Here is a 14,134-nt window from a genome sequence, read left to right as displayed (position 1 = left end):
TTACATAAATTTGAGGCTTTCCCGGAGAATCTGTGATATATAGTCACCACAGATACGACATTCAACGTGTCTATTGTTTGAGAAACGTTTCTGATGACTCATATGCCTTCAGCACTAAAAGGTTTGGTTGTCAGAGACCCTTGTAACTGATAATAAAAAGAGTGTTCATGAGGGAAAGATGGGGCTCCCTCCTGAGTGAGTTTCTGGGAGCACAGGTGGGTTCCTGTGTCCGCACAGGAGCAGTAGCACCTCAAGCTCAGAATCTAGGACAGGGAGTGGATCTTCAGTGTGGCCTTGGGTTGCATTTGTTATGTATCCTTTAGGAGGGCATGCAGCTCACTGCAAAGCCAGTCACCTGGAGGTGTACCTTGGGGTACAGCGTAGAACTGCTCCATAGTGTTTTCTTGGCTATAACCTTTATGTAAAAGAGCCGTGGTGGTGCTATAGGATAAACACTGTACTGTAGTTGAAACCCACCAGCTTTCCCACAGGAGAAAGATAAAGCTGTCTGCTCCCATAAGGATTTACACTCTTGGAAACCTGGTGTGGCGCTGTGGGTTAAGGCACTGGACTGCAAGGTCGATTCGAACCTCAAGGTTGTCGGTTCAGGCTCACCAGCCGCACCTCGGAAACCCTATACAGGGACCCTATGGGTAGGAAAGGACTCGACAGTACTTACCAACAACAACATGAGTTGGAGTCAACTTGATGGCAGTGTTTTTTTAGATAGAAAACGTTATGGAAGAAGTTCACCAGGTCTTTCTTTAGCAGAGTGGCTCAAATAACCAGCTTTTAGATTTATGTTGTTATTGTTATGTGCCATGGAGTCGGTTCCGACTCATAGTGACCCTGTACAGGGTTTCCGAGGCTGTAAATCTTTACGGGAGCAGAAAGCCTCATCTTTCTCCCGCAGAACAGCTGGTAGTTTTGAACTGCTGACCCTGAGGTTCGCAGTCTGATTTGTAACCACTACGCTACCAGAGCTGACCTCGAACTATTTGTGCCATCCATCCAGGCTGGGCTCCTTACCCAGGGCTCTTATTAAAATGCTTACTAAGATGCTGATTCTGAAATGGGGCCCGGAATTCTGCATTTCTAACAAGTAATGCCCATGTTGCTGGCTTGAGGGTCCCAGCTGAGAAACAGATCTCCAGCACTGCAAAATTCTCATCTGAGAGACAGGCTTCTCAGTGGTGGACTCCTTCTGAAGTGCTAACGACAGAGGACTTGGGCTTCAAAAGATACAAATACGGAGAATTGAATTAAAAGAAGCACAGAGAAACTTCTTTGGAATGAGATGATTCAGCTGTCTTCATTTGTAATAAACCAAATTTGTTAGGACTTAAAATAGAATCACTTTTCAGTCCTGACTCATGTGCAGTTCTGACATGAGAACTGTGGAACACATGTTCCTTTACAAGCTTGGTATTTATGCCTCTTAGGGAAAGGGAAAATAGAAAGCACTGTCAGGTAATGTGGGTCCATTTTCCAATTTCCTTTCTGTCATGTTACAGTTACAAAATTTGCTTTTTGCTGGGTTGGTTTTTTGGGGGTTTTTTTGCCTTCTGATTTTCCCTCCTTACCACCAAGCCAAATTCTAAGGAGACTGGCAAGACTGGGAGATACACTCACATGTGGTCTTCTCTCCTGCTGCTCCTTCACTTCCTCTGCTGTCCAGAGCTTCCCCCACTTGAGCCTCCAGTATCAACTGTGTGCTCTTACAGCTTCTACACAAGTCTGCACCAGTGGCATTATTCATTATGGTTCTTTATGTGCACATCCCCTTGGGGACCTGGGTGGGAGTTGGAGGTGGCTGGAAGGTAGGATTTGGGAATTTTTGTGTCCTTTAGCAACCTTCCAACAGTAAACAGAGGACATGATTTGTCACTGTTCACAACTTCCTTACCAGTACTCAAAAATGTAAAAAAAACAAAACAAGACACCCAAACCTGGCCTCTTTCCTCCAGCATTTTGAGTTCCTTAAGAAGTTGTTCCACACGCATCACACTGTCTCCAATATCTGTCAACTCTGTTTGTTCTTCCAACAAATGATCCAGGGCATGTTTAACCTATAAAACACATTAGAGCAGTACAGGATTAAGCTGATGAGTACACAGAAAGGATTCAGGACTTGTGTGCATTTTTAAAACAGCTCATTAACTTTCAAAGTAAGCTGAGATATGCAAAGACACATGTAGCTGGCCTATTCTACATTCAACAGGTTATCAATCAGAAAGGAAAAATTGCTATGGATGGCAACAGGAAAATGGGATTCCACAACATTGTTACCCAACTGAAAAGTAAGAAGGGGGTCTGTGAAGAAGTAAAGATATAAAGAGGGAACTGGATTAGAAGGAAGAAGCCTGGTGGCACAGTGGGTTAAGTTCGGGACTGCTAACCACCAGATTGGTAGTTCAAACCCATCAGGCATCCTAAGGAGAAAGATAAGGTTGTCTGCACCCACAAAGATATACAGACTTGGAAACCTCAGGGAGCGGTTCTACTCTGTCTTACAGTCGGTGCTATGAGTTGGAATCCACTTAATGGCAGTAGGTTTTTTAAATTAGAGGAGAAAGGGAGGGCCAGTAATGAAGAGTTCAAAGGAGAAAGAACACCCAGAAATCACCGCATCAGAAAAGTAAGTTCTATTGAAGAAGAAAATCGTACCTCACAAAAATTGTGCTCAAAGTGCTGTAGCTGTAGACATTGGTTAAGCTTCAGTTGATGTTCAGACCAAAAGCGACTGAAGGCTTTTTCTGTTTCATCCAACTGAACTAATAACCTGACAGCAAAAGATGAGAAAGTGACATTGTGATAGCGTTCATTTCCACAGAAGTCCATGTAGACCTATATGGAAAACACCTGTGTTTTCAGTCAACATTGTTCATTGTGGCAGATTTCTTTCTTACGAAAGTCCAACTTCCTTAGGGTTCAACTGTTTTCCCATTTCCCATTTCCCATTTTTAAATCACGATAGCTTCAACACGAGGCAGAAACTTAACTTCAAATGCTGTTGCTGTGGGCTTTAAAATGTGTTTAGGTCTACAGATCACCCCCTGGATAAACAGGCTTCATCTCTTCCACTCACCTTCCCATAGTAGCTACATTCTCAAGTTCATTGGGATTGCAGCTCCTGGTGGGATTTTTGGTTCCTGGTTTTTGTATGCATGACATCAATGTAGACCCTTGCTTTCTAAGTATCTTCAGCTGATCCTAGAGAAATGAAAACATAATCTCTCTTAGGAGGAATTAAAACAAAATTCCTGGTAGAATTTGGGACAAGGAGAATGAGAGATGAGTATATTTTTAAACTTAAAAAATTCAATGTAGTTTTTAAAAAATTCAATTTATTGGAAGTAAATCATTTCTTCATAGGGAATACATACAATTGGCACAAAACTCAAATTATACAAAATGGTATGTAGGATCAAAAGACAAGTCTTGTTTATTTCTGTACCCTACACCATCCACTTAATTTAATCCTTAAAAGCAATGTCTATTAAGTTTTTTATGTATCTCAAGTTATCGCTAGAAATTAAAAGCAAAACTAGCTAATAAAATAGGATTCTAGTCCAAGATAGTAACTAGAAACAAGAAAATGACAGATGTTGACTGTTAATTGCAAGAAACTACAAGATCTGTGGTTTGAGCCCACCAGCAGCTCCTTAGGTAAAGATAAAGCTTTCTACTTCTGCAAAGATTTATAACCTTGGCAATCTATTCTGGCTATGCGTTGGAACTGACTCGACAGCACTTAACAACACCATGTAGTTATAATGTAACTACAATTTCTAGTTGACCACGAAAATACACATCTATACTCATCAGTAAAGGCCTACCTCTCCTTCCCACTGGCTCCATTCTCTGCAATAGTGGGCTGGTTCTGTTATGGAAGGTTGGCAGAGACTTGCAGCAGTTACAGTTGACATGAAAAGGTTCATATTTCTGAGGAAACGATTTTGCACTTGTTATTTGGGGATTTCAGACTTTGCAACTGGGGAAGAGTAGGACTAGAACCTTACAAATTCAACAGCTCGAGTCTTCTACTTGCACATTGCAGGTTGGGTCTCATGGTCTGAGCTTCAAGCACAAGGCCAACGGCACAAATCAGAATGGATAAAGTCTGGTCTAGAATTTTGCTCTCCAAAGTTGGAATTCTCATTTTGGTTCCTTAGTCACATACTGCTGGTTTGACATGATCTTGAGAGCTGGAATATGCCCATAGTTCTAAAACCCAAACAAAACCATTGCTTCAGTCTGTGAACAGTGACTCTCTTCCTTCACTTCCAGCTGTCTCATCAGCCTTCACACAATATACAAATTTGTAGAACTCATTCCATATAGGAGTTTTATTCTCCCCCAGTGTTCACACAGAAGCCCTTGGCCCACTTAGCCTCATGGCTTTGCTCCTCATCTTCCATTTCACTCTAGTATTTACTCTACTGAAGGCTTCCATTCAAACCTGGCCCTGGATCTCGTTGATGACAGACTTGATTTCTCAGACCTGTTGCTGTTGTTGTTAGGTGCCATCAAGTAGGTTCCGAGACTCAACTCAATCTATACTAATATTCTTCACACAGAAATCTTGACCTGGTTATTAATGTGGGACTAGACCACATGGCCAACTTCAGGAGAATTTTAAAAATCTGCCATAAAGAGGGAAAGATTGAGGAAGTTCTTGGAAGGAGTACATGTAAGTTTCCCAGGCCCCAAATGGAATATGCCTTGTCTACAGTGGTAAGCAAGGCGCTCTGGTAGCGTAGTGGTTACAAATCGGGCTGCAAATAGCAAGGTCAGCAGTTTGAAACTACCAGCTGTTCCGTGGGAGAAAGATGAGGTGTTCTGCTCCCATAAAGATTTATAGCCTTGGAAACCCTGTGCAGGGTCACTATGAGCTGGAACCGACTCCACAGCACACAGCCACTGCCACAACCGCCACAGCTACCACAGCGGTGAGCAGGGAGTCCTGGCGCTATTGAACTGCTAACCACAAGGTTGGTGGTTCAAACCCAGCAGTCATTCCTCAGAAACCCTGCTTAGGGTTGCTAACTGACGCAATGACACTTAACAACAAAAGGTACAATGGCTGAAATAAACAAGAAATTGAGAGTGGAAGGCCAAGGCCCGGTGTTTCTGGCATAAGTTAAGACCGGCAAAGAGGAGAGAATGTCCCTCTTTTGGGACACAGAAGGGAAACTAACTGCTTTTGTTATCTGCCTATATATATATATATATACAACCGGCACAAAATAATACAATAAGAGCTGTTTTTCTGCGAGAATCACAGGGACATCAAAAACAGGGTAAGAAAACGGCATGTTTGTACAGGGTTTGTAAGGAGCTCTGTTGTTAGTGGACTGCCAACCAAACGGTTGGTGGCTGGAACCAACCAGCCACTCCAAGGGAAAAAAGATGTTTCAGTCTGCTTCTGTAAAGACGTATAGTCATGGAAACACTACGAGGGGCATCAATTCTGTCTTACAGAGTTTATGTGAGCTGGAATTAACTTGACGGCAAGGGGATTTTTAGGGACAGGGTTGTAGTTGTTATTTTGTTGTTGTCTTGTCCTGAAGCTTGAGGATTTTTTCTCTTTTTAATTGAGATACAATTCATATATCATAAAAGTCATGCTTTTAGCATATACAAGCCTATATTTTTTCCAGAACATTTTCATCACCCTGGATCCCTTAGCTGTCATTTCCTATTCACCCTTCCCCGTAGCTCTTAGAAACCACTAATGTACTTTATTTCTTTAGGGATTCACCTCTTCTGAACATTTCATAGAGATGGAATCATACAAGATGTGGTCTTTTGATTTTGGCTTTTTTCACTTAGCATGATGTTCCCCAGGTTCATCCCCTCTCAGTGCTTTATTTCTTGCTATAGCTGAATAATGCTTCACTATATCGTCAGCTGGAGTCCTGGTGTGGCACTGTGGGCTAATGCAATGCACTGCACTGCAAAGTTGGTTTGAACCTCAAGGTCAGTGGTTCAAGCTCACCAGTTGCTCTTTGGAAACCCTATACAGGTCAGAACCGACTCGATGGCACTTAACAACAACATATCGTCAGCTGATGGACATTTGAGTTGTTTCCACATTTTGGTTATTTTGAATACTCTGCTATGAACATTTGTGCTTACAGTCTTTATATGTTATTGTTAAGTGCCATTGAGTTGGTTCCGACCCATAGTGACCCTGTATAGGGTTTCCAAAGAGTGGCTGGTGAGCTTGAACCGCTGACCTTGTGGTTCAAGCCGACTTTGCAGTCCAGTGCATTAACCCATAGCATCACCACAAGGACCAGAAGTTTTTAGATAGCAATATGCTTTCAATTCTTTGGTGACATAAACCTATGAGTGGAATTGCTTAACTTTCTGAGATGCTGTCAAACAGTTTACATTTCCACTAGTCACGTATAAGACTTTTAATCTACTTACGCCTTCACCAACACTTGTTATTGCCTGTCTTTTTGATTATAGTTATTCTGACTATAGGAGCTCTAGTGGTACAGTAGTTAAACCCTCAGCTGCTAATCAAAAGGTCAGCAGTTCAAAACCAGAAGCTGTTCTGTGGGAGAAAGATGTGGCAGTCTGCTCCAGTAAGATTTCGTAACCTCAGAAACCCTATGGGGCAGTTCTACTCTCCTCTCACAGGGTTGATAGGAGACGGAATCAACTCAGTGACAATGGGTTTGGTGGTTGGGAGTCAGAAATGTTGTTGAACATTCAAAATGTTTAATGGTTATTTGTTTATCTTTGGAAAAATGTCTAGTCAAATTATTTTTTAATTGGGTCACTTGTCTTTATAAGGTTGAGTTGCAAAAGCTGCACAAGGCTAAGTCAAAAAGTATTGCTAGGTGACCACGTTCATCACCGATAAGGGGAAATGAGCGAAAAACAGCAATGAAGCTGCGGCCTAAGCCCTACAACGTTCAATAGACTCCTGTGAACCCGGGTGGAGACCTGGTTGGCCAGCAGTGTGGCAAGACCTGGGGACTCTTGGGCCCAGAGTCAGTGACATACCCACAGAGGACTAGAGTGGAGAGTGAAGCATCCAGCTGATAAGAAGAGAGGGCACATGCACAAGAACACCCACACTTGCAGATAATACCCACTTGACCTGGCTTCAATGAAGAGGTAAAAAAAGAGTAATCTGATACAATCTGATGAACTTGACCTACACCTATAGATGCAGTAGCTCAAAAGAGGGAACAAATCTTTACAACAAGGATCATTCCCACCCCCTCCATACACAGAGTAGACAGGGATGGGCAACTTGGACACTGGCTACCCAAAATGGGGTGCCTTCAAAGGCAAGAAGTGACTGGCTTACAAGCTTTCAGGAGGGAATCTAGATCCAGAGGACATGGAGGAAGGTAGACTCTCCACTGAGTAGTATCCAATATGTCTAGGCGGGATTGATGAAAGGAAATGCAGATAGGTCTTTTGTGACACAATAGTGAATAATTGTTATCAGGACTGATTGTGAGGGTTGGAAATGTAAAGGTAGACGTTTTGTAGCAAGGAGGGGAGTGATTAACTTTGCAGTCTAGGAGCAGAGATCCCTGGGACCATCAAGGGAGAAGAGCGGAGACAGGACCCTACCCAGAGAAGCAGTAATGCCTGAAATGGAGGCAGAGATGATGACATGGAGAGATGGAGCGGCTGGGGACTTCAGACCCAGAGAAAGAGAGGGGCTGTGTGCTGATGACCAGGGGAGCAGGCTTGCAGGGTACACCCTTTGGTTGGTTGATGATGCATGGAGGGGATTGTAACCATGGCAATGAAACAATATACAATAGGATGAATGTAAAACTAATGTTCTCCCATGTAAACTATCACATAATTCACAATAAAACATTTTTACAAAGCACTGCTATAAAATCATAGAACCCTTTGATAAATGAAAATATTAAAATGTGAAGCAATTGTTTCTCAACAGACCCTCCGCTTTGGTCTGTATCCTTTTGAAGATGCTGTTTCCATCTCTCTAACCCTTCCCTGAAGAATTCTGTGCTTTTTGATTTATACCACATCAAAACAGTAGTTTTGGAATCCTTGAGGGACTCAAGTCATGTTCTTTGAATTTGGTAGACAGAAAGAAGTCTGAAGGGGAAAGATCAAAGCTGTGGAGTGGATGGGGTAAGGTTTCCCAATGAAATTATCTTAGAACAGCCCTTGCTACTCTTGGAAGAATGAGCAGGTGCATTGTTGTGATGAGAAAAATTCCTTGGCACAATTTTCCTGGTCTTTTTCTCTCAGGTGCAATTTTCAGTGTTCTTAGAACTTCATAATAGGACCTATGACCATCTTGTGTCCTTTGAGAAAAATCTATCAGTCACTGTAAACTTCTGAGCTGACCTCTGTGCCCTGAAGTTAACTGGTCCAGCAGATCCCCTTGGAAGCCACTGTTCTGATTGGACACTCTTTTTTTTTTTAAGCGTTTTAATGAGACTAAGACATGTACATTACTAAGAGAACTTACCTGCAGCCATCCACTGATTGCAGATAGAGACATTTAATACATTTGGTCTGGAATAAATCCATACATGTCTGAACTGGAACCCTAGAAGTGATACTTTTTGACTTATCCTGGTATTCTAGACATTGTGCCTTTATCAGATATATAGTTTGCAAATATGTTCTCCTCTTCTGTGGCTTGTTCTTCCACTTTCTTTGTGGTATCCTTTGAATCATGAGCCATTTTCATTTTAATGATGTTCACTTTATGTTTTTTTTCTTTGCTTGTGTCCATGGTGTTGCAATCCAAAGTTATAAAGATTTACGCCTCTGTTTTAAGAGTTTTATATTTTAACTCTTATATTAGATCTTTGATAGATTTTGAACTAATTTTTGTGTATGTCTTGAGGTAGGGGATCAACTGCATTATTTTCCATGTCGATATTCAGTTGCCCCACATGGTCCAAGGATCTTAAGCAGTTTCAGTTTCCATGGTAATAAAATATCCTTAGTCAAATTTATGTTATTAATTTTTTACTACCAGCTTTCTGGCTGAAGGAAGAGCTCAGGGAGTGGTCCCTGAGGAATGTTTGTATACATTGACACTACCGTTTATTGAGTGCCCGCTCTTTGTGTTGACAGAGCTCCCATCGTAGCAGGGTGAGTGTTTCATACTTCTTGTAGTATGAGAGGTCGTCCATAGTCTGTTGAGGTCTTTTCTTGGGAAAAGATACAGTTCCCAAAAGTGCTCAGGGCACCTGTATGAGCACTCTGAATATATTCTCTAGCTCATTACTCACAAAAGGACACACAAGGAGCAGATCGATGTGCATGTCATGTCTTCTGGTCTTGACCTTGGTGACTTCTACAGGGAAGGCTAAAGCTGGTGTGTATATTGGACTCTGGTAGTATAGAGAAGTCATTAAGAATTAAAGTTTCTAAATCTTACCTTGAAGCCCAGGGGTCAACAGTCTGAGTGGACAAAAAAAAGAACACAAATTGAAATTGGGAGCACTCTTTGTCTATTGTTGTTGTTGTTAGCTAGCCATCCAGTCAGCTCCTGACTTATGGCGTCCCCATGTGTTACAGTGTTCCATAGGGTTTTCTTGACTGTAATCTTTAAGGATAGACTGTAAGGTCAGTTTGAACCACAAGGGAGACAGTTCAAACTCATCAGTTGCTCCTTGGAAACCTTATACAGGGTTGTGATGATAGGAACCGACTCAACAGCACTTAATAACAACAACCTTTTAGGAATTGGATTATTAGACTTCTCTTCTGTAGAGCTGCTAGTGGGTTCGAAGCATCAACCTTTAGGTTTGCAGCCGATTGCAAACCACTGTGCCCCCTGGGCCCTTTTCTTTGATGATAAAACATGGATTATGATCTGACATAGGACTCAGTCTCAGCAGGATAAGGAATTTATGTCCCTAGAAGGAGCCTTCTTTAAAGTAAGCAATTTTCTCAAACGTTTGTTGGGATTCTTTCGATGTTCAGGCTTTGAGACTGCAGTGACCCAAAAAATAGAGATTGTTTTGGAAAATAATTTTGGTGGTAACAACTCTTTAGGGAATTAACAAAGGAGGTTGTAAAAGCTCTCAAACTCATTGACTCTCTTATTTCAATTGGTTGTAGAGATGTTGTTGTTGTTGTTGTTATGTACTGTGGAGTCGGTTCCAACTCATAGCTACCCTATACAGGGTTTCCAAGGCTGTAAATCTTTATGGGAGCAGAAAGCCTCATATTTCTCCCGCGGAACAGCTGGTAGTTTCGAACTGCTGACCTTGAGGTTTGCAGCTCGATTTCTGACCACTGTGCTACCAGAGCTCCTTTTGTAGAGATGAGTGGGTGCTTATATGAATCTAATACAAGGAATCTCAAAGATCCCAGCAGTAAAGAAATTAACAAATCAGGTCAAATCTCCTAATTCTGAACTGTTTTGAAAAAACTCTCCAGAGTGGGAAAAAAATGATAAATCTTACACTGTAACTTGTATAAATAATTAAATAGATTTAAACATTCACTCTTCTGAAGAATGAATCACATACTGACTTTACACTTGGAAAGGTGTTTTCCAACTGGGGAAAATTATTCAATTAGTTATAAAACCTTTGAATAAAAATTAGATGATTTTTGTTAGGTGCCAATGAGTCTGTTCCCCCATTCATAGTGACCCAACATAATATGATCAGACCATTGTGATTCATAGGGTTCTCATTGGCTGACTTTTGGCCTCTGTAGTTTGTTGTATTCTGGAAGCTCCACTACCCATGTTCAGCATCACAGCAACACACAACCCTCCACTGATGGATGGGTGATGGCTATGCATTGGTTAGGAATTGAATCTGTGCCCTCAAAAGTTAAGTAAAACACTCTTGTAAGAATAAATTATAACTACAAATTTAAAAAATCTCTAGGTTATCAATGAAAGTTTAAACGGCATTCTTTTTTTTCCTTATATAAACCCTTTCTTTATTTAAAACACTTTGTAACTCCAATTTAATGAATCTGGTATTTTTGCTTCTAAGTTACAAGATAGTAAAAAAAATCAACTTTATTTCAGGCCAATGATCAGTAATCATAAAAACGCTTTATGAATTGGGGACTCAATAAATGCTGAGTAAGTGAGCCAATCAACCATTTAGCACAGCAGTTTTGCAAATATTGTGTCAAAAATAAAAGAGCCCACTTCTTCTCAAGCTCCATGCGGTGAGGATATATAGGTAATGCTGTGATGCATCAATGTTCCAGTTCTGTTTGCTGTCCTACTGAGGACTGGCCTCCTGTGGCGTTCTGGGTTCAGTCAGTTTGTGCTTACTGAGGCAGAAAGAGGCTGACACACAGTTAGCAATAAATCCCAGCAAGTGTTCCCTTTATTCCAGGACCTGGAAGAACCTACCAAGCTCCTTTTTCAGCAGGTTCTGACATGCTTTTATGAATCATTTAATGGACGGCTCTCCTGAAACCCATCCCAAGGAAGATCATGTTCTAGATTCCTTTTTCTCAAATTGTTGTGATTGTTAAGTGGTATGGAGTTGGTTCCAAATCATGGAGACCCTGTATAGGATTTCCAAGGAGCGGCTGGTGAGTTTGAATTACTGATCTTACAGTTAATTATCAGTCCTTTGCTTATCCTACAGCACCATACCAGGGCTCCTTTCTCAAATTAGTCCCCAAATAAAAAAAGACACATAATGGAGAACATGAAGCAATAAGTCACTTTAGTAGTCTGCCCTCAATTTCACAACAGCCACTGGGAAATTTATACTTCAAAAGCCTACTCTCTTCTCTCTGTCGCTCAGTGCAATTTCAATCCATTATGTCTTGCTCCATTCTGAGTAGGATCCTAGGAGTGCAGTCCTGGAAAGGATGTTCACACACTTCATCAGACACAGCTGGAATGAGTTTCCATTTGCTGGCTTGCTTTTCATAGGTCTTTCTTGCAATTCATCACTCTGCCTCAGGAAATTTTTTTCTTCATCTACTGCCTAACCTGGAGGTTGAAGATGTCTACTGGGGGCACTTAACTTTTAAATTAAGAAGTTAAGGGGGCCTTAACTTTTAAATTCACTTCTGGTTCTCTTCAGAAGGATGACCCATCCTGTTGGCCTCTGATGGCCCACTGACCACTCACCTTCAGTTGGTCCTGCTGCCTCGTATGGGCCATGAGAAGTTCTTCAGCAGGCTGCATGCCTCTGGGCAGCTCTGTCTCAGAAAGGCAGACCCCAAACATCTGGAGCATATGGGCAGTGGTCTTTACTGTCAAGGCAAAGTTTTCGATGGCCTAGAAAGTCAGACAATCACAACAATGTGGAGAGGTTAGCATTGACGAATATGTCCTCTCAATTCAGCAGTAGAACTAGTTATCTCAATAGAAAACCAGTGGATATCTCAACAACGTAAACCCTCAATGAGGTGGACTGATACCCTAACCATAACAATGGCTTCAAACACCAATGACCATAAAGGTGGTACAGGACTGATAAAAGTTTTGTTTTGTTATATGTAAGGTCACCGTGAGTCAGAGCCATCTGGTGTGGTGCTGTAGCATAAGCACTGGACTGCTAACCACAAGTCAGTGGTTCACACCTACCAGCCGCTCCTCAGAAACCCTACACAGGATCGCTATGTGTCAGAACCAACTCAATAACACTTGACAACAAGAATAACATCAACAACTAACAACACAGACCTAGAGCTGCTATTTCCTGAGTGCAGTGTGCCACACACTGTACTTAGTGATATATATTTGTCTCTCAGCTCAATAATCCCATGTGGCAGAGATTTCATTCCCATTTTATACATGGAGGAGCTAAAGCTCCAACAGGTTAAGTGAATTCCACAGGATCGTATTTCTAGAAAGGGAGGAAGGTGGGGCTCAACTGAGGTTAGTGACTATACACATTAGGGATTCCATTTAGTAGCATTAAAAACACTCAAGTATGACTAGATACACACCAGGTAAAATGCTAAAAAAGGGCATAACCACCCAACCTTCCCTCTAGCAAACTCTTTTCTTCTCTTCTAACTCCCTTAAGCTCCCTCAGTACCCAGACATCCTGACACCTCTGAAAAGCCTGCCAAGTGCTGCTAAGAGGAAAGATAATTGAGGAAAAAGGAACATAGTGATTTGGTCACTAGTAACCTTTCAGAAAGTCATTTCTTTCTGATGTGGGGAGAGGCCCTACCTTTCACTCCCCCTTTATAAAAATTTGCCTGTCCTATGTTCCTGGTGTGGTGCTGTGGGCTAATGCGTCAGACTGCAAAGTTGTTTGAACTGCAAGGTCAGTGGTTCAAGTTCACCAGCTGCTCCTTGGAAACCCTATACAGGGTCGTCATGGGTCGGAATCGACTCGATGGCACGTCACAACAAGAATGTTCCTAGTGGAGTGCAGTGTTTCTGTGGGATAATCACTAGACTTCGAGCTATAGGGTCAGAGGGTCAAGCCCAACAGCTGCTCCTTGGGAGAAAGATGAGGTTTTCTGTTCCCTCAAAGAATTACAGTCTTGGAAACCCTACAGTGTTGCTATGAGCTGGACCCGACTCTATGGCATTTTACAACAACAAATATTCCTAATGACTTCACAGCTAACATTCCAAGCGAGAAATCTGCATGTTAGCACAGTGTTTAGGAGATACACTGCCTAGCTTAGACAAAATGATACTATCCGAGGAGTTATTTGAAGATAGGTGTTCTGTCAGAAACCAACAAACCATGCCACTCAGCCAGACTGGCACTACCATGCACAATTTTCCTGTTCCCGAGACAGTTTTGGCCTAAATAACAAGCACCTTCATCTCTGCATGCCCAGGGCATGAGACTGTGCCTGTGATCCAATTTATGGACAATAAAGGATTACTCAATAAAGTCCTGGTGTGGTGCTGTAGAATAAGCACTGGACTGATAACTGCAAGGTCAGTGGTTCAAATCAATCAATCACTCCTTAGAAACAGTACATAGGGATTTCTGTGAGTTGAAACCAGCTAGACAGCATTTAACAACAACTATGGATAAATGGTAGGAGCAGAGAATTCCAGCCTAATTTTCACCAGGGGGAAAATGATCTTTATTCCTTTATCACTAAAAAGCACTTCTGAGGGGGTACAAACAAGATGGCGGATCAGGTGGTCGTATAGCAGAGAGCTCCGCCAACAACAACACAGAATACCCGA

The 14,134-nt window shown here is 41.8% G+C and overlaps 1 protein-coding gene across 1 annotated transcript in view; it reads right to left on the bottom strand.

The window, feature by feature from the left end:
- Positions 1 to 14,134, bottom strand: part of MCF2L2 (MCF.2 cell line derived transforming sequence-like 2) — a 302,889-nt gene that overhangs the window by 194,009 nt on the left and 94,746 nt on the right. The window contains exons 7-10 of the mRNA XM_006869837.1: positions 12,095 to 12,244; positions 3,089 to 3,213; positions 2,668 to 2,782; positions 1,950 to 2,069 (exon numbers count right to left, since the gene is read on the bottom strand). Of these exons, the coding sequence (XP_006869899.1) occupies positions 1,950 to 2,069; positions 2,668 to 2,782; positions 3,089 to 3,213; positions 12,095 to 12,244 (510 nt within the window). The remainder of the gene's footprint in view (positions 1 to 1,949; positions 2,070 to 2,667; positions 2,783 to 3,088; positions 3,214 to 12,094; positions 12,245 to 14,134) is intronic.

The sequence above is a fragment of the Chrysochloris asiatica genome, unplaced genomic scaffold (genome assembly GCF_000296735.1).
Source record: "Chrysochloris asiatica unplaced genomic scaffold, ChrAsi1.0 scaffold00135, whole genome shotgun sequence".
NCBI lineage: Eukaryota > Metazoa > Chordata > Mammalia > Afrosoricida > Chrysochloridae > Chrysochloris > Chrysochloris asiatica.
Note: the sequence above shows the minus strand (reverse complement) of the source record. Positions and strands in the feature narration are given on the sequence as shown.